The following is a 19,717-nucleotide window of genomic DNA, read 5'->3' as shown; positions in this document are numbered from 1 at the left end:
CTTCCTCGATATTGTTAAGCCAGCACATACCAGTCGAAGTAAAGACCCGGATGCGGGCCGGGTAGACTAGAGTCGCCCTGATCTTCAGCGTGTAGAGGCAGGTACAATATGGCGGCCATTGTCCTTCGTTGGCTGACTGAGCCCGGCCGAAAAGTCCTGGAAAACCAATATTTTTTGTTTTCATGCACCAGGCCCGTTCCAGTGCGCGCAGCCCTCAAAATCGCTGACTTATGTTGAAAATTTAAAATGTTGGCATCGTCACGCGCAGGCGCGCGCTTCTGCATCACGTTTGGGGCCTATATGATGGGCCCTTTCAATTCGCAATGGCCCATGGGTTCGGGAAATCTCCAGTGCCCGGGGCAGCCATTCCTCCAAAAATGCTGCCAGGGCCCTTTCAGCCACTCTTTCCGGCAGGCCCACAAACCGTAAGTCTGACAGTCGAGATCGATTCTCTAGTTCTTCTAACCGGTCCACCTGCTTTCCCACTGTGGCTTTCAGGGCATCCAGCTCCCGTCTGGTGTCAGCAGAGTCGTCCTGGATATCAGACACTCGCTGTTCAATTGCAAGAAAACGGGACTCGAACCCCGCAATAGAGGCGTTCAGTTCTGTGAGCTGGGTAGGGATGGCTAGCAATTCGGGCCCCAAGGCCTCCCGGACCGCCGATTTAATCTCTGTGAGCGCCCCCGGCGAAGAGGCCTCCCGAGTGATGGGGCTCCTCATCCAAGGGCCTGGTCAGGTGGTCGGGCCTTCTCCTTTTCTTTAATCTTTCTTTGCGGCTCGGGGACATCATATTTACAAAATTTGTGATCTAGGCAGTCCCACGATATTAAAGCTTTAGTTCATCCGAGTGAAATAGAGAAGGGATGCCTCGGATGGGCTAGGATGGAGGCGGTAAGGCTGAGAAGGGAAATCTCATGTCTGATTCCCTTACTGCATCACGTGATCTCCGTCAGGAACACTTTCTTTAAGTACTCACCATAGTAAATCAACAATTTTACAAACATCATCTGCTGCGGACTGATTAGGGATAAATCCTGCCTGATCATGGTGCACTAGATTAGGTAGAATCCAGTTTAAGTGCTTAGCCAACACTCCAGTTAAAATGTTAAGGTCTAAATTAATAAGGGAGATCGATCGATAGGACCCGCAGAGATCAAGGTCCCTACCAGGTTTTGCAATTACCGAAATCCCAGCCACATTAGAATTGACCGCCACATTAGAATTGACCTGCCCTAAGAAAATTAAATGTATCAGTTAAAGGGGAAACAAGGATGTGAGAGAGGTTTGTAATAGCTGCTAGAAAGTCCACCGAGCCCTTGGGATTTGCCCCCTTCAAGGATTTATTAACCTGAAATACCTCCGGAGTGCTAATAGGATTGTCCAAAAGGCGTTGTTGCTCAAGAGACAGACTGTCAAGTATCTATCTACCATCTTACTTCCCTATGTCGTCACCAGCTATAGCAACATTTACACTATAGAGATTTGTATAAAACTATGTAAAACAGTGCCGAATTTCAGAAGATTGTATAATCGTGACTCCCTGAACATTTTTTATTTTTGCTAAGGAACTCTGCATGTGAAGTGCTTTCAAACGCCTTGCCAAGTATCTTCCTGCCTTATTCCTGCCCTAAAAATGCTCCTGCCTGGTCAGTTCAAGATTATGGACCACTAACGCATCATTAAGAGATTGCAACTCAGACCAAGCTTCTGACAGTTTCCTGAATATCGATTTGGATTGGGTCTGCAAATGGGCTCAAGAAAGTCGCATAATCAGATTAGACAAATATAGACCTTTGAGTTCCTTTGCTTTTTTACAATAAGCCCAAGATATGAAAAGACCTTGTGCTACCACTTTAGACCATTCCCAAATCACAGTCTGAGAGGTGGGAATGGAAGCCTGCAGATGAAAATACTCCTGTAAATGCTCACCTAACGATTGAAGGAACTCCGCATCATTCAATAAACTTTCATTAAGGTGACAACAGCATTGGCCACATTCCAAATCCTGAAAAGCGATATCCACCCACACGGGCGCATGGTCAGACTATTTGATATTCCCGATACCAACTCCCATGATCCGATTTTGTAGCAACTTATCAGAAAGAAAATAATCGATGTGGGAGTAGGTACCATGGGGTGATGAGAAAAAAGTGTAAACATGAGAAGTAGGAGTAACCTCTGTCTCCAAGTGTCAATTAAAACCCCACTGAGACATTAGAGAGGAAAGCATTTTCCTCGCTCGAGGTAAAGTCGAGGTAGAGAGCTGTGAGTTATCTAGCTTTGAAGTCTTAGTGAGGTTAAAATCCCCTCCCAGGAGAATAATCCCCTCAGCATAAGAAACCAAGATATTATCTATCACTATCATGAAAGACCTCTGGTCAGAGTTAAGTGACTATAAATTAACTAATTTAAGTATTTCTCTGCCCACCCTAAGTTTTAGTAGGAGAAACCGGCCATGTAAGTCAGGAAGTTGGAATAAGACCTCATGTGCGAAAGAGTTAGAAATCAAAATGGCCACCTCAGTATATTTAGCCCTTATATAACTAGCAGCGAGAAACCGGTGAGGGTAATCCTTGTGAAATAGGAGGCCCGCATGCCTTTTCCTTAGATGAGTCTCCTGAACAAATGCAATAGAAGCTCTATTAATTAACTCCTGAAATAAAAATTGGCATTTCCGATAGGTATTACGACCCTTAGCATTAATAGAAAAGATTTGAGTTGACCTGGTAAGAATAAACAAACCACAGCATCAAAATTTCTAGCATGGCTCTCAAGTGACCTGTACATAAAATTCCCAACAGTAGTACATGGGCAGAACAGTGTATAAAGAATGCGCAAACCCCCCCCCCCCCCCCCTCCACCCAATATACAATCTGCCTGAACTTCACAACAAATCCACCCAGTCATGGGGAACAAAAGTGACCAACCAAAGAAGGGTGAAATTAACCCCCTGATCGCTCATGCATAATGATATAAAGAATTATCAAAGAAAGATTTCCATCTAGTGAACTAGAAAAAAAGAAAAGCAGTAAGAAACAATGCTTAAGGAACTGCAACTCTAGACAGATCATTAAAGCTGTAAAGTTGTAAGATGTAACCACTATGGTGGCCAAATAACAAGATCCACACAAGAAAAAAAAGTCATATGCTCTTCTCATCTCTCACCCCTGATCTGACAGAGCTGAGTGTGAGTCTTCTGACTGCGAATGCAGCCTCAGACCATCCTTCGTAGCACGTTGCCATCAAGGCTGAATGTCTGTCTTAGGTGCAGTAGCGCCTGAGTTACTTTTCTTAACTCATAAGGCTTGCAGACAGTAATGTGAGCCAGATCTTGAAAGACAGCAATAGCGTGACCCTCCCAGGTCCACTGGCGTTGCTTTCGTGCCGCCTTGTAGATGAGGATTTTTTGTTGAAAGCTGTGCAGACAAAGAACAATGTCCCTAACCCTGTTGTCGGGTTTTGGGCCTAATGCCCTATGGGCACGCTCAATTTCCATGAGGGTATCTGAGCCATCAGCAGCAGTGGTGTCAGCTATATTGGCAGTTAGGAAAAGAGATCAAATTTTTATGGCCACCGCCAGTACATATTTATAGACTTCAGTTTCAGGCACCCTCCTGATTCTTAATTTGCAACGCCTTGAGCGGTTCTCGAGATCTTCGAGCTTTTCAGCAAGAAGCGTGTTCTCCTTCTGCAAGAGCTGTTGTTGCACCTCTAAATTATTAATGGCTTCAGTGTGGCCTTCCATCCGGACATCTATTCATCGACTTGGGAGCCCAAAGTTGCTAAATCCTCCCTCACCTCCGAAATAGAATCTAGGAGGTATTTTTTGTGTTGTTTCAAATCGGCTCTCAACTCCAAAAACCATCCCTGCAGTTTGTCCCTGTTTGGCACATCAGTGGAGCTGGAACTCAATGAGGAGGCCAATTCAGTATTCTCCAGCATGATATCTCCAGGGTCATCTGTGGCCTGTCCGCCATCATCGTTAGGGAGGTCGGCAGCATGTTTGCTGAATGAAAAATGTTTTAAATCCATTATTTTGCATTTGGCCACCATCCCGGAGTATTAGGCATCAATAAGGCAGTGGAAAGCAACAAAAAGTCACAGGAAAGCAATGTTATTAGATAGATACAACGATCAGGGGTGAGGAGCTTTCAAATCAAAATCCATCTTGGTTAGCCTCAGAACAGTGCCCCCCTTCAGGCAACAGTTTTATAGTTAGACATGGGAAAGAAGGGGTACTGAATATAAACTAAACGAGACCTTGTATGCTCAACTGCCCAACCTGACGGAATACTAAGAAGGAAGATAGCAAAAATTATCTTGGATAAATTTGCCTGAGGCAACATTACCAATTGTTTCAAAATTGCATTACCTTCCTCCATTGAAGAATGCCTCCAGACCAGGAAATGAGGGAAATATTCAGATGCAGGAACTACAACCGGCCCAAGAATCAAGCTTCAATGTATCGGAGATATTAGAAGAGTCAGAGACCAATTTAGTGAAGCCTTCAACATTATTGGTGACATTTATGCTAGAGTCTAATAAAGACTGGGTATTTAGGAAATATTTCTTAAATAGGTCTAAGGAATTTTTGGGATGTAAAGTTCAGATGTTTCCAGACTTATCTCGACAATCTCAAAAGCGTAGAAAACAGTTTTTACTGTTAAAACCTCAAGTATTACAACTTGGGATGTATTTTATTTTGAAATTTCCATGTAAATGCCTAATAAAGTATAGTGGTAACTCATACATATTTACTCAACCATCGCAGCTAACACAATTCTTAGTTAGTAAGGAAAGACCGTTGTTAAGCTCTTCACCAGGAACCACATAATGCATTCTAAGGGTGGGAATAGATCTCCCAAATTATATTAACCATCCTATAGCTAAAACTACCTAATTAGTATATATTATATCTATATATTATACCTGAAGTTGTGTAAACTTGGATTCCTTTGTGGGCTTGATAGACAGGTAAAGAGAATTTAAATTTCCTGTAATATGTTTAAAATTGGTGAAAATCTTTCTTTCCTTTCTGTTACCTGTATTTCCACTCAAGTATGTATTGCTTGATGTTAAATTTTATAAAAGTAATAAATAGATTAAAAAAAAAAAATTATCCTGGATAACGAGCAATATCTCACAAGTGGGCACTCTGTGGCTGGCAGATGTAGTACATCTTTATCAGTGTGGACAGACATAACTGGTAGACTAGATAAACCAGTTCTTTTTCGGTCATCTACTAGCTATCATGTCTATAAGAATTAAAGGTCTGTCTTCTCTGATACATCCCTGAGTGACTACATCAAAGCTGTTTTTATTGTTGTTTGATCTTCCCTTCTGACCAGTATGTTTTGAGTTTATTACGAACTGTGAGGCAAAAACATGAGCATTAATTTTAGACTGTTAAGGCTGTCAGTCAGTTACACTTCCAAGTGAGGCAGAAGATTCCAAGACTTTCAGCTTCAATATGTTAGTCACTATTTCTCCATTATCTTAAGAAATCTTCAAGGCAGTCAAAAAAATGGTGATGTGACATCAGGATCCTAATTTTTTCAGTCAGATTCCTGCAAAAGTATTGCTTTCTGAGGTCCAATAGGGGCTGTAGGTTTCTCTGAAGTCCAGGGTACAAAATTTTATATCTACTAATTTAGGAAGTTGAATATAACTATTATAATTTTCAAAGAAAGATGGGAATTGATTAATAGGTATTGAGATATCTGCTGTATTATAGTTGTCCTTCCATACACACTCCAGCAGGTTTTGGCTTAAAATTACTGATGGTAATATCAAAGCCAATATGAATAAGACATAGACAGTGCTAAGAAAAGAGAAAAATGGGCAACACTTGTAGAGGCACACACCAGTGATCAGTCATTGTCATCTTGAATCTTGAAAGTCAGATGTATAATCCTTCTTCCACCAAGCAGTGAAAAAGTGCCAAGGTGATGCAAGTAGTGATGCAGATTCATCTTGTAATCTCTCCTAAGGATGCACTCAAATGTTGATGTTTCCAAGACCCCAAGGAATACTGTAATAAATGGATGCTGTGCTTTCGAATGTAAATTTCTATGGGTTCTGGCATGCTGAGGAAGCAGAAGGAACAGGAAATTCAATCTCTTTCTTAATGTGTAGGCAGGCTGAGGCATCTGCTTCCATGTCCCTGACCTGCCCGACATTGTACTCACATCTTTATTGACTTCTGTAAGAATAGACAAAATGTCTTCTTGCCTGCAAACAGAATGGAGGAAGACGTGTCAGTTTTTGCACAGAGATGAATAAAGTTTTTGTAGCTGCCATGCTAGTCTACTTGGATATGCAGAAAAAAAGTCAAACACGTTGCATATGATAAAGGAGATGGAACAACTCCCCTATGAAGAAAGACTACAAAGGTTAGGGTGCCTTAGCTTTGAAAAAAGACGACATGATAGAAGTTTATAAAATAAAGAGTGGGCAAGAACAGGTAAATAAAGGACAATTATTTACCCTTTCAAATAATACTAAAATAAGGGAACATTCCATGAAACTAAAAACCAGCAGATTTATTTAAAACAAATTGTAGAAAGTACTTTTTCATTCAGTGCATGACGACGGTATGGATGTGGTCAATGTGACTAGCATAGTGGGGTTTAAAAAAGGTTTGGACAAGTTCCTGGAGGAAAAGTCCATAACACATTATTAGCCAAGGGGCCTAAAGAAAGCTATTGCTATCCTTGGGGTGAGTAAAAGAAATTACATCTACTTTATGGGATCTGCAGGGTACTTGTGACCCAGATTGGCCACTGTCGAAGACAGGATGCTGGGCTCAATGAACCTTGGTCTGGCCCAGCATGGCACTTCCTATGTTCTTACACCACCTCTTTATTGGACTAACACGATATATTTGTGACTATCTTTCGAGAGCTATATTTCTTTCATCAAGCCAATGCATATTTCTCAAAAGCTTATCACAAATATATCAACATAGTCTGATAAAGAGGCGTCACAACTTGTTTGAACTTTTTCCTGTGCATCCAAGTGGACTAACATGGCAACTACAATCAATTATGTCCCTTCTTGCCCTTTCAAACTGTCATATATAAGGACACTGACATGAGTCTAGCCCTGATCCTTGTAGCACCCCATTTGTCACCTTCTTGTCTCCCACAGTGGCGGCCTGTTGAGCACTACTAAGTCCTATTACTTTACCAGGTTCTTACCCAATTCATGTTTTCTCCTTCTCCTGCACTGGAAAAACTTGCTAAGTAGTACTGAAAACCCTCTCTAAAAACTTCACTATTCCACATGCATCTGATCTACTGTATCCTCTGCTCTGCTAATCTGGTCACCTCAAATACTTCAATCAAGTTTGTTTGGTAAGATCTTTCCTTTCTGAAATCATTTTGCCTTGTGGCTTGAAAGTAATGCACTATTCTTTCAGCGTTTTCTATTACTTTGCTTGCAACTTATGTTAGACCAACAAGTTTGTCATTTTCTACTTCCCTCCTCCTTCCCATTCTTGTGAAGCTGTACTACATCTGTTTTTCTCCATTCTCTTGGAACCTTCCTGGCTTCCAGTGATCAGCTGAACAGAGCTGTAAAGGGTGCAAGTCAGTACCTCCTCAAGCTCCTATAGTATCCTGTGATGTACCTGATACCCTCTACTTAGGGACCTTCATTTTCAGTTTAAAACCCATCTTCACCCTTAAATTGACGGATTTTTCCCCGAAGGCGAGCATAGTTTCAGTCAACCGAGATACACCCTAATTTTGTGTCTACTGAGGCGGCATAGGCATCAGAAGCAAGGGGGATACAGGAGTCATGGTCCCCCCCCCCCAAATTTCTGCTGGCAATTGAACAAGTGAAGCCCATTGGCCTGGTGCTATATCCTTTCACTTGGAGGCAGCTTCTGCTGCCACCCCTGCCCCGTACCCTCTGTGCTCCTAAAAATGAGAGGATCCTGGCCTTGCAGCACTTGGGCCTTCATTCTCCTCCTTGGCCGCTGGCGCCTGAATGACATCATCAGGCACCGCCAGCCGCAGAGGAGGAAGAGACCCGAAGCCCTGCAATTCTTTAGGAGCATGGAGGTGGGTGAGTGATGGCAGCACCGAGGCTGGAGGGGCACTTGGAAAGGAATAATGCTCAGTCTCTTCTGGAGTGGGGGAGGAGTAAAGGTGAGTGGGGAGGAGTGAAAGAAGTGAAGGGATCATGCGGGGTGGGAATAAAGGAGGTGGGTGAGGGGATTGTGGTGGGGAGGAGTAAAAGTGAGAGGATTGTGTGAAGATAGGAATGAAGGGATTGTGGGGGTGGTCAGAATGAAGGAAAGATTGTGGGCGAAGGTGTGACTGAGGGTGAGAGATTAGGGGGAAGGGAGGTAAGTCAAGGGGCGAGAGTAAGGTTGGGGGTAGGATGGAACAGAGGACGAGGGCAAGCAGGGGTGGGGATAGGGGAGGGAGAAAGGGCTAAAGGAGAAGAGGGGGCAAGGGAGAGTGTGGGATGCTGATGAGAGAAGGGCTGGGGGCAGGAAGAAAGGGGAGGGGGCTGAGAAGAGAGGCCGGTCATCATTTTTGTTGGGAGAGAGAGCGCTCTGATATTAACTCGGAAAAATGAGATTTTTTTTCTACTGATTTTCTCACATTTTTATTCTTGTGAAAATAAACCCCGATAAAAAAAAAAGCAAAACCAAAACTAAGGGTCCCTACCTATCCTGATATTGGATATGGAGAATATACTACTCTGAGTCTTTGCTAGTCTAACTTCTCTTTCTGCCTCCCCTGTGTGTCTGTATTTTGAGGGAAATGTACATGGTAAAAAGGCTATTTAGTATATTTATTGCCTGCTAATTCACATGTCTACCCATACCACAGTACATCATAAAAACAAACAACAAAATGAAACATGGAATAAAATACAAATAAAATCCTGACACAAACAGACCTAACAGGCTTAGAACCTACAGGCCTGATTTTCAAAAGCATTTACACATTTAAAACTGGGGTTTATACATGCAAATGCATTTTAAGCATGTAAATGGGCTTTCAAAAATTGCTACAATATATGCCATTGAAGTGGTGATAGGTTTTACATACATAGCGTAACTTTAAAAGCGCATAATGGGCTTTTGAAATTTGCTACATGTTACATTGACACACATAACCTCCTTTGAAAATTACCTAAGTAAATAGCTCAAACTTCAAAAGTCTGACTGAAATATAGTTCTAGTTGAAAACTGCTCACCGTGTATGTGGGTAAAAGTATGCACGTTCTATAATACCCATATTTTCGTGGAGGTAGAGTTAGGCCTGGGGATACAAAGTAGTTTATTATATTTTCAGAACTAACTCACGTTGTTTTGGGCCAGAAAAAAGAACCCACAGAAAAAGCAAGTGTAAATTTCTGCAGGTACTTTTTCCCTGAGCAATTTTCAAACACAAAGTCTACGTGTATTTTCCCTCTGAGAACTGGTGCAAAACCTGTAGGTAAAAGTATGCGCCCACCTTGCACCTGCCTTCAAAGTTTTGAAAAACTCCCCTTTTTCTGATTGCCAGTTTTTTCACTTACTTTTTTCTACTACTTCTTTGGTGACCCCCTACTGGTCCATTTGTTTGTCTTCCTTCCTTGCTAACATGCTTGACAAAAGATTTGTTGCCATTTCAGTGCACCTTTTTGTCACTGTCCATCGTTCATCTATGTCATCTCTCACACATGGTTATTAATTTTCTTCATATCAACCATTCTAATGTTTAGAATTCTTGTTCTAGTAGTGTTTGGCTTTGGTCCCATATTTACATTGAACCACACCATGCAGTAATCAGTGAACCATCTGTCAACATCAGAGCCACTGTCACAATCCCCTTTTGTAGACTTCTCAACCAGTTGCTTAAAAATGCCTGTTATAAGGTTCCAGTATGCTTCTTTCTAGTTGAGCCTGCAACTTTCAATATCAATGTTACATCTGATAGATTTAAGTCTCCTAATTAACAGCACCTCTCCACTGAATGACTTGTACTATGTCTATATCCAAGCTCTTCTCCCAGAGATGGCAGCCTAGAAATAACTTCCATGTAAGCATTTCCTCCTTTAGGTTTCTTCAGGATAACAACTCAGCTGGTTTTTCTTCACTTTGCACCTTCCTGGTGGCAAAAACATGGTAATAAGGGCATTGAGCAGCCTTTGCTGAGCAATGGTTGCAGCCCAGAGGGGCAATGATACGACTGCATTGTGTTTCCTGGATGTCATGTCATAACCTGCACCCAATTCCCCTAAGATTCACGTGCAACCTTAAGAAAGAACTAGCCATAAGGTTTTCCAACATAATCAATGGCATCCTAACCCAAGACTTGCTTCCCAACACACTTAAGGAAACTGTAATCAAACCAAACCGGAAGAAACCAAACTCAGACCCCAAAATAATCAGCAACTACTACCTGGTCTCCAGCCTCCCATTCTTATCCAAACTAACTGAAAAGGTAGCCTACTTCCAACTAATTGACTTCCTCAAACCAGAGAACATCTTGCACCCCCACCAATCTAGACTTAACCAATGGAATCCATCTAAATGCAGATCAAGGTGGTAACTCCATCTAAGTGAAGGTTGATCAAAGCTACTTGATTCAGCACCTGTAGAATATCAACGTCGAAGATATTCCCTTATGTGGATCCAATCTTTTCTGTCCAATAGAACTCAATCTGTCATGTGGGCCAACAAACAGTCCACTCCTAAAAACTTCATTTGTGGAGTACTTCAGGACTCTGTTCTTTCCCCAAGTCGCTTCAACATCTAAATCCATCCTGAAACATGATTCTATTTTGTCACCTGTATGCAGATGACATCCAACTTTACTTTAAACTTGGATCTAACCAATCCTCTCCCATCGCCAATCTCAACAACTGTCTGAAAGCAGTAGACAATGGCTCAACAACCATAAACTCAAATTTAATCCCTCCAAATCTGAACTCCTCTAGTTAAGCCAGCAAGGTCATTCTTATGGTCCATTCCCCCTCTATCAGGTACCTTCCTCTAGCTCAAAGATTCTATACAAAGCCTAGGGGTCCAACTTGATCCTAACCTCACTTTGGAAACCCACATCTCTAAATTAGTGAAAGCCTCCTTTATATACCTTCGCCAGTTCTGGCAACTACACTACTACTTCAATCAGCACCACGTTGCATCGGTTATCCATGCCCTAATCACTAGTCATTTAGATTACTGTAACTGTCTTCTGAATGATATCTCTCGGACCTGCTTGAAACAACTACAGCTCGGGCAAAACATGGTGGCTGGAATCCTGGTAGGGGCCAAACTGTCAGACCACATAACACCCATCTTCTATAGACTACATTGGCTACCGAGTGAAACCAGGCTCTTATTTCCTCCCCACCCCTGCCAAACTGAACTGCACAAGACTAAGAGCCTTCAGCTGCTATGCTCTCAAGATCTGGACTAGAGTTTCCTTTACACTTCTGCCAGGAGCCAAACTACCATGCTTTCTGGAAAAAAGCCAAGGCATGGCTATTCAACTAGGCCTTTCCCAGCAGACTCATTTATTTATTTCAATGTATATATCGCCAATACCTAGGGTGCTACACAGTTTACAGTTTAAAACACACATTATATAATACATGAATAGAACATTAGGAAAATTTAAATTTTTTCTCACACTTGGGGCCTCATTTTCTAAAGTATCGCAGGCCTGCGATATTTTAGAAAAATGTGGTAATGAGGGGCGGGGGGCTGAAACGGGGCGCAGTCCTGCGCTAGCCGGCAGCGATCGCACCTCTGCGGTGCGATCGCTGCCGGCATCGCGCCCAATAACTCCACTATAGAAGGTGTAGTTATTGGGCGCGAAATAGGCAGCGAGAAGGCCCTTACCTTTTCGCTGTCTGCGCCGTCGTCACAGAGTCGGCCCCGGTGACACCCCAACTCCTCCTCTTCTGGGGCCGATTCCGCCCCGATGTAGGTAGCGCAGGCGTGCGCTACCTTCGCTAGCTATCGCAGGCTTGCGCTGTTAGCACAAGCCTGCGATAGCCTTGGAAAATAAGGTCCTTGGTCCTTATGCCATGCAATGGCACTCAGTGTTAACTACATTAACCATGTTATACCTGTCTACGTCAATTTGTATAATCCGCTTTGATACCAAACCTGGCAAAAAGCATAACATCAAATATTTTGTAAATAAATAAACACAACAAAAGATGTAAAGCAGGCCTGCAGTCCGATCCCCTCCCTTCCTCAAAATTTCAAATAAGTCTTGTCAGGCCACACACCCCTCCTAAATTTGTAATCATGTCTCTGTCTGCAGGTAAGGCCCCTTCCCCCCACCCACCCCTTTCCTGGTTCTGTAAATATATATAAAATAAAGCTGCCCCCTAAACCTGCTACTGAATATCCCACTTGCCTGCTTACTGAATATGGACTTTCAAGTGAAACCAGCATTAGATATTTTCTGAATTTTCATGTACACACAATACCATAATAGAATTTACTTTAGCACTATTCTTCATTGTGTGTTGGCTGGTGATATGTATTTGTGTTTGGATTGCAAATCATATTACATAGGAAAACAGCAGCAACTCTAGCATCCGTTGATGGCTCCACTCAAGCACTGTAGTAGTAAAACAATAAGAGTGCAACTACCTTGGTATCAGTTTCTGCAGATTCTTGCAAAGGGCTTGAATATACCAAGTTCCTTCTGTCACATCCCGCAAAGCACTAAAGCCATCGACTGTGGCCATACCCAGGAGGAAGTCAGCATCGTCTGGAATACTCTCAGACAGAGGTATTTCCTGCTGCTCAGAACGCTGAAGACTGACTGCATCTTGCTCAACAGGGAAACCCCCCTGTATTTTTTCGCCTTGGCATGCCTGGATAAAAAAGAGCTTGGGTTTGTCAACCAGCGACTGGCAATTTTTGGCTGTGAAGTAGGTGGTGATTTCGCGGATGGATACAGTTTTTTCATCTGTCCCAGTGATCCGACCAGATTTTCCATGAGATAAGATACAGCAGACAAAACAGTCACGGTTGATGTGATTCATTTGCCCATATTTCCGTACATGTTCATGAATCTGAGCTGCACTCAAGTTTTTAACCTCGTTCACCTCCAGTCCAAGCCAGGTAAACACATGCTTAAGATCATCTGTTAAAATAAACCAAGAAATAATGTTAGCAGCATATCATCTCTACTAAGATATCTCAGAGGACTGGCAGGTTTTTCATGCTATTCTTTTCAATGCATGGCAACTCTACTTCAGAAGCTCTATCATGATGTCTTTTCAGATGTAGATAAATATGGAACGTTCCTTCAACGGAAACAATTCCAGCTTTTTCAATACACATTTTTTAAATAAAGTTGAATGATTTGCTAGAGGTTAATGGCATTACCAGGCATTTACATTTACTAAGATTGCAATTCATCCAACTACTTATTCTGATAATCAAATTGAGTTCAGAAAGGATTTTTTTTTTTTTTTTGCTTGCAGAATACAATTGGTTGAAGCACTGTAAAAGATGTGGGGGGGGGGGGGTTTACCTTTCTTTGCATCACCACAAGTAATTCCTGAATGTGAAAAGTTTGAATAAAATGAAACTTGATGGATTGATGACTTTCAACTATATTACAATAATATTATCCTAAAATAGTGTATAAGTGTCCTAAAAACTCTTCAGATCTGATGATGACGTATGTACATCTCAAGAGAGGTCCAACTGGACCTTTAGGGAGAGAAAACATTTACTGTGTTTAATTTCTTTTGTTTATTTAGCATATTAGTCCTAGAGAAAAGCAGCCCCTTAGTAACTTGTGTTACCTTTTTAAAGGACCAACAAAAAGATGTAATAGATGAACTTTTGAGACCATATAGATCCCTTTGTCAGATGTAAGAGAAGGGCTGCAAGAAGATAGATTTTATACCCAGAGAATGCTGCAGGGGGCTGAATTCCTACAGAGGTCATCAGGTGGTTAGATTAGCATGAGAGACAGCAAGCAGGTCAGTCACTGGTTGAGACCACAGCGTCTAAGCAATACTTCATCAGAACCAAGAACAGGTGTTAAAGATTCATGTGTCCAAACAGAAAAAAACCTCTCCAAAATAACTGAATTAGTGAAGAAGGTTATACAAATAATAGAGGTGACAGCAAGTCGGGTCTAGTACAGGTACTCTTTATAAAGAATGTAGAGGATACCCGGACCTCTCAATCATCCACCCTAAGAAACTATAATATTTTAAAACATAGGTCTTTTTTTTATATGCAGTTCCTGAATTTTAATAAAATGTTTTTTTAAAATACCTATGTCTTTTGTTTAATATATATAATTGACATATAACTGATGTTGATATATATCTTTTGGTTCTTGATTGTTTTTATTAGTTATTTATTTTTTAATTTGAGATATCGATTATGAACGTTTCTGCTGTTACCCGCCAAGAACTGTGGATTGCGGGGGCCACAAATTATGCAAATAAGTAAAGGAAAAGTTACCATATATAAAATTATTTATCAAGAAAAGACATAACTTACAGACTTTTAATTGTAAAATGGCACTTTTATTTTGGATTGCAATATGGTGCAACCAATCTTTTTATATTTTCTTGAGCAAGTCGTCCTCATTGAAGCTGAAGCTGTGGTCAGCATTGAAGCTGAAGCTGTGGTCAGCATCAGCAGAGCTGGTCATGCTGTTCATTGAAATTACAACTTAGATTGTGAGCCCTCTAGGGCAGCGATTCTCAAACGGTGTGTCATGACACATCTGTGTGTTGCCAAGCACCGGCAGGTGTGTCGTGGCTCCCAGTGTCCCACTGCCCCAGTTGTGCTTCCCTTTACCTTCTTCCTGCCCCTGCTGGCCAATGGGAAGCCTCCTTTCTTCTTCCTGCCCCCCACAGGCCAGTCGGAAGCCTCTGATTGGCTGGAAAGGAAGAAGGGGGGTATCCCATGGCCCAGGGTGGGGTGGTTTGAGGGGGGCTGGGAGGAGTGGCAGTGTCCAGGCCAGTGGCGGCAAAGAAGCCCGGCCTTGCTGAAATTAAAAGCGGCAGTGAACAGCAAAGAGACGAGGCCAGCCATGCCAGGATTTCCCACTTCCAAAGCGGCAGGGAGCCGTGATGGAGCAGGGATTCCCAGATGCGGCAGGTAGCCGCAAACACAAAAAGAGGCTGGTTGCTCCAGGGATTCCTTCCCCTCACCTCCCTCAACGCAACAGTGAGCACAGCAGAGCCATGATTAAAGTAAAAGTGGCACTCAGCCGCACTGGTTACAGATGTACAGATGGGGCCCATGGGCCCATTGGCGCTCCCGGCAGCCACAAAAGCAGGCAGATGGAGGACCGCAGGAGCCTGGGGATATCCCGGCAGCCAGAAGAAAGGACTGAGTGCTGCGGCATATTTTTAAAATAAATATACACCGCTTCCGTGCGGCTCAGAAGGCAGCAGTAGCACTCGGAATCTGCCACTGTGAAATTTAAGGAGAACACAGCATTGGGGGTTCTAAGCAAAGTGTGTGTGAGATACAGAGGCTGGTCAGGGAGGTAACTGGGGTGTGTGTGAAGAGACAGGCTGGTCAGGGAGGTGACTGGTGTGTGTGTGTGTGTGTGTGTGTGTGTGAAAGAGACAGACTGGTCAGGGAGGTGACTGGGGTATGTGTGTGTGAAGAGAACAGATGGTCATGGAGGTAACTGGGTTGTGTGTGGTGAAGAGACAGAATGGTCAGGGAGGTGACTGGTGTGTGTGTGAGGAAGAGAGACTGGTCAGGGAGGTTACTCATATGTGTGAGACAGAGATTTGTCGTGGGGTTTAATTTGAGGGGGGTGTGTGTGAGAGTGACTGGTTGCAGGTCCTAAGGAAGAGGCCCATGAGGACAGAGCTTCAGCAGCCCTTGCTGTTTCTGGTGAGTGCTATTGGCCTACAAGGGAAAGGAGTAGAAGAATTGCTGGAGAGGGAAAGTAAAGGTGGCTTTTAAAGTTTATTTTTCTTGACTGTCATTTTAATTATTGGGTATTATGTGATGTGTCTGCTGTTTTGAAATATTTTATTGATATGGGGACTTTTAAAATAAGTTTTACGAGTTTTTAATTGTTGGATATTATTCTGTTCATCAGCTATTTTGTAACATTTATTAGTATAGTTTTATAATTATTTCTGTGTGGGGATCTATAGCAGTTTGGCTTATTCTGCTTTCCTAATAGAAAGTATATTACTGTTTATAGCCTGCTTTAATATTTGTCTGTTGCCTTCTCACAGATAGGGTTGTTACTTTTTTAATGTGTACCATAATGCAGATGTAAGTTTGTTTAGATTAGTTTGAGTGCATTATTGCAGATCCTGGGATTATCTTGAGTGCTATATTTCTCTTTCTATTTCTCCAGGTTTGCACTGCATGTAGAGTGGCTTTTTTGGTTTTCCATTCCAGTTTCTGTCTCCATATTTATAATTTGTGGTCTTTCTGTACTTGGTGAAGGTCAGTTCTGTTGTGTGACAGAGGTGAGATATTTTATTAGCATGTAGGCATTTGCATCAATCTTATTTGTTATACTTTCTCAATAGGTGCAGGTCAAGACATCGTGCTCACGTCCTAAACCAGGGGTGGGCAATTAATTTTCCCATGGGGCCGCATGAGAAATTGGGATGGTTTTAGAGGGCTGGACTAATATAATTAACTCAGTTCTCAATAGCCCTACTTATGAAAAGACAGCAGTTTACCACCAATGCATGTCCTCTGAGAAAACACAACAAATAAGACCGATACAAACGCTTACATGCTAGCAAAATATCTCATCTCGGTAACAGACACAGAACCGACCTAACATACTCCCAGGATCTGTAGTAATGCACATAAACTAATCCGCACACAGTTACACCTGTATTATGGAATACAAAACAGGAGCAACCCTATCTATGAAAAGGCAACACCACAAATATTAAATCAGGTCCTAAAAACCAATACACCTCTTATTAAGAAAAACAGAATAGCAAGCAGCTATAGATCCCCACACAGAAATAATTGTAAAACTATACTAATAAGCAGAATAAATGTTTCAAAACAGCTATGAACAGAATAACATCCAACAATTAAAAACTCATAAAAACTATTAAACATTCTCCAAACACCAATAAAATATTTCAAAAAAGCAGACATCACACAATTAAAATGGCAGTCAAGAAAAATAAACTTAAAGCCATCTTTACTTACCCCCTCCAGCAGCTCTCCTACTCCCCTTCCCTGCAGGCCGTGGCACACAGCAGAAGCAGCAGTAGAAGCTAAGCTCTATACTTATGGTCCTCTTCCTTAATGCCCATGTCTCTCACACACACACACCATACCAGTCATGCCCCCATGACCAGTTTCTGTCTCTCACACACCAATCATCTCCCAAACAGTCTTTGGCACACACACCAGTCACCTTCCTGAACAGTTTCTCTCATGCCATACACACACACACACACAGGCTTCCCACTCCCGTGTTCTTCTTACATATATGGGCTTCTTACTCTCATAATCACTTTCTCTGTCTCTCTCTCTCACACACACACACACACACGCACACACTCACTCACCAGTCTCTCACTCCCATGCTTGTTCTCTCCACATGCACAGGCTTCTCATTCCCATAATCACTTTCTTTCTCTCTCTCACACACACACACACTCACCAGTCTCTCACTCCCATGTTCTCTTTCAGATATACAGGCTTCTCCCTCCCATGATGTGTCTCACACACACCCAGGTTTCTCACTCCCATGCTCACTCTTCACATGCACAGGCTTCTCATTCCCATAATCACTTTATTTCTCTCTCTCTCACACACACACACCAGTCACCTGATCTCACTCATGCATACACACACACACAGGCTTCCCACTCCCAAGTTCTCTTTCAGATATACAGGCTTCTCCCTCCCATGCTGTCTCACATACACCCAGGTTTCTCACTCTCATGCTCACTCTCTTCACATGCACAGGCTTCTCATTCCCATAATCACTTTCTCTCTGTTACACACACACCAGTCTCTCTCTCATTTCCATGCTCGCTCTCCACTGCACAGGCTTCTCATTCTCTGAATCACATTCTTTCTCTCACATTCATACACACCAGTCTCTTTCTCTCACACACACAGTCACCTTACCAACCAGTCTCTCGCTCTCATGCATGCACACACACACACATAGGCTTCCCACTCCCATGCTGTCTCACACACACCCAGGTTTCTCACTCTCATGCTCACTCTCTTCACATGCACAGGCTTCTCATTCCCATAATCACTTTCTCTCTGTTACACACACACACCAGTCTCTCTCATTTCCATGCTCACTCTCCACGTGCACAAGCTTCTCATTCCCTGAATCACATTCTCTCACATTCACACACACCAGTCTTTTTCTCTCACACACACCGTCACCTTACCAAGCAGTCTCTCTCTCTCATGCATGCACACTCACCCAGGTTTCTCACTCCCACAACACCAGGCTTCCTTCGCTCATGCTTTCCCACATACCCAGACTTCTCACTTCCATGCGTTTTCTCTCTCTCACACACACACAGATCAGTCACCTCCCTGACTGATCTGTCTCAAACTCTCACATACACATCAGTCATCTCCCTGAGCAATCACTTTCATTGTCTCTCACATACATACACACATCAGCTCTCTGACCAGTCAATCACACACAGGCTGGCTGGCTGGCTGCTTCTCTCTCTTTCTCACTTCCTCTCCCCCCCCCCCGGAGCACAAATGGGAGCTGCTGGAGCCCCCGCAGGCCAAGAAAGAAGAATCCCATCGACCGCGGGAGGCTCATGCTGCTGACTCCTTTCTCGATTTGGCTGCTTCAATTGCTCGGGGACCGACGCTGCAGCCGACGCGGCACGGCTCTTTCTCCTTCCCGCGCGCCGCTCCGTGTATCACTTCCTGTTCCGGGTCACGGGAGGGGGGGTGCAGGCGCGGGAAGAAGAAAAGGCCAGCCGCGGGTACCACAGCTTCTAATACTGCTGCCGTTCCCGCTGGGCTTGAACGTGCTGACAGCCCAGCGGCAACGGCAGCGGGAGAGACCGGGAGCGCGTGCCGCGGACCGGCAAAAAACTCCCGCGGACCGGAGGTTGGGGACCCCTGAAAAAGACCGCGAAAGGCGGAACTGGTAGGTAGGTAGGAAAGAAACTCGAGCGAAGGCACGCTGCCCGATTGGCCGGTGCTGGGCCAGCACCGGCCAATCGGGCAGCGTGCCTTCGCTCGAGTCACTCCCTCCCACCCCCACCCGAACGCTGTAAAAAAAAACAGTTCATTCTCCGTTCCCTCGCTCCCCGATTGGCCGGCCAATCGGGGAGCGAGGGAGCGGAGAATGAGGCACACTGCCTTCCCTTGCAGAGGGAAGGCAGCGTGCCTCATTCTCCGTCTGCTCTCAGCAGTGGGCGGGCCGGTCACAGACCGTAGGTGGGCCGGATTCAGCCCGCGGGCCGCCCCTTGCCCAGGTCTGTCCTAAACACATTACACAGACTTTATGGGGGTCTGTGATAGACATGGTGCGGGTACAGTCTGGGCACCGACGAAACCCCGACGCCATGGCCATGGAAAAAAATTTAGCCGCGGTACGGTCGGCGGCCAGTAGGCCGCAAAGGCCAAACTCGACGGTAATCGACAGAAAACGGGTCAAAACTTACCGGTGTACCGCAGAGTTATAAAAGGTTAGAAGAGGGACCCCTGTGGGGCAACTTAAATTTTAGTAATTCCGTGAGGAAAATTACTGTCAGGAATCTCTTC

At 43.6% G+C, this 19,717-nt stretch overlaps 1 protein-coding gene across 2 annotated transcripts in view; it reads right to left on the bottom strand.

Annotated features, from left to right (window-relative positions):
- Positions 1 to 2,857: 2,857 nt before the first annotated feature.
- Positions 2,858 to 19,717, bottom strand: part of CASP10 (caspase 10) — a 108,571-nt gene continuing 91,711 nt past the window's right edge. The window contains exons 8-9 of one of the 2 annotated variants that reach the window (XM_029606242.1): positions 12,617 to 13,115; positions 2,858 to 6,231 (exon numbers count right to left, since the gene is read on the bottom strand). In XM_029606242.1, the coding sequence (XP_029462102.1) occupies positions 5,871 to 6,231; positions 12,617 to 13,115 (860 nt within the window). In that variant the 3' untranslated portion in view covers positions 2,858 to 5,870. The remainder of the gene's footprint in view (positions 6,232 to 12,616; positions 13,116 to 19,717) is intronic. The other variant, XM_029606241.1, reaches the window with a different exon arrangement.

This window comes from Rhinatrema bivittatum, chromosome 6 (genome assembly GCF_901001135.1).
Source record: "Rhinatrema bivittatum chromosome 6, aRhiBiv1.1, whole genome shotgun sequence".
Lineage (NCBI taxonomy): Eukaryota > Metazoa > Chordata > Amphibia > Gymnophiona > Rhinatrematidae > Rhinatrema > Rhinatrema bivittatum.
Note: the sequence above shows the minus strand (reverse complement) of the source record. Positions and strands in the feature narration are given on the sequence as shown.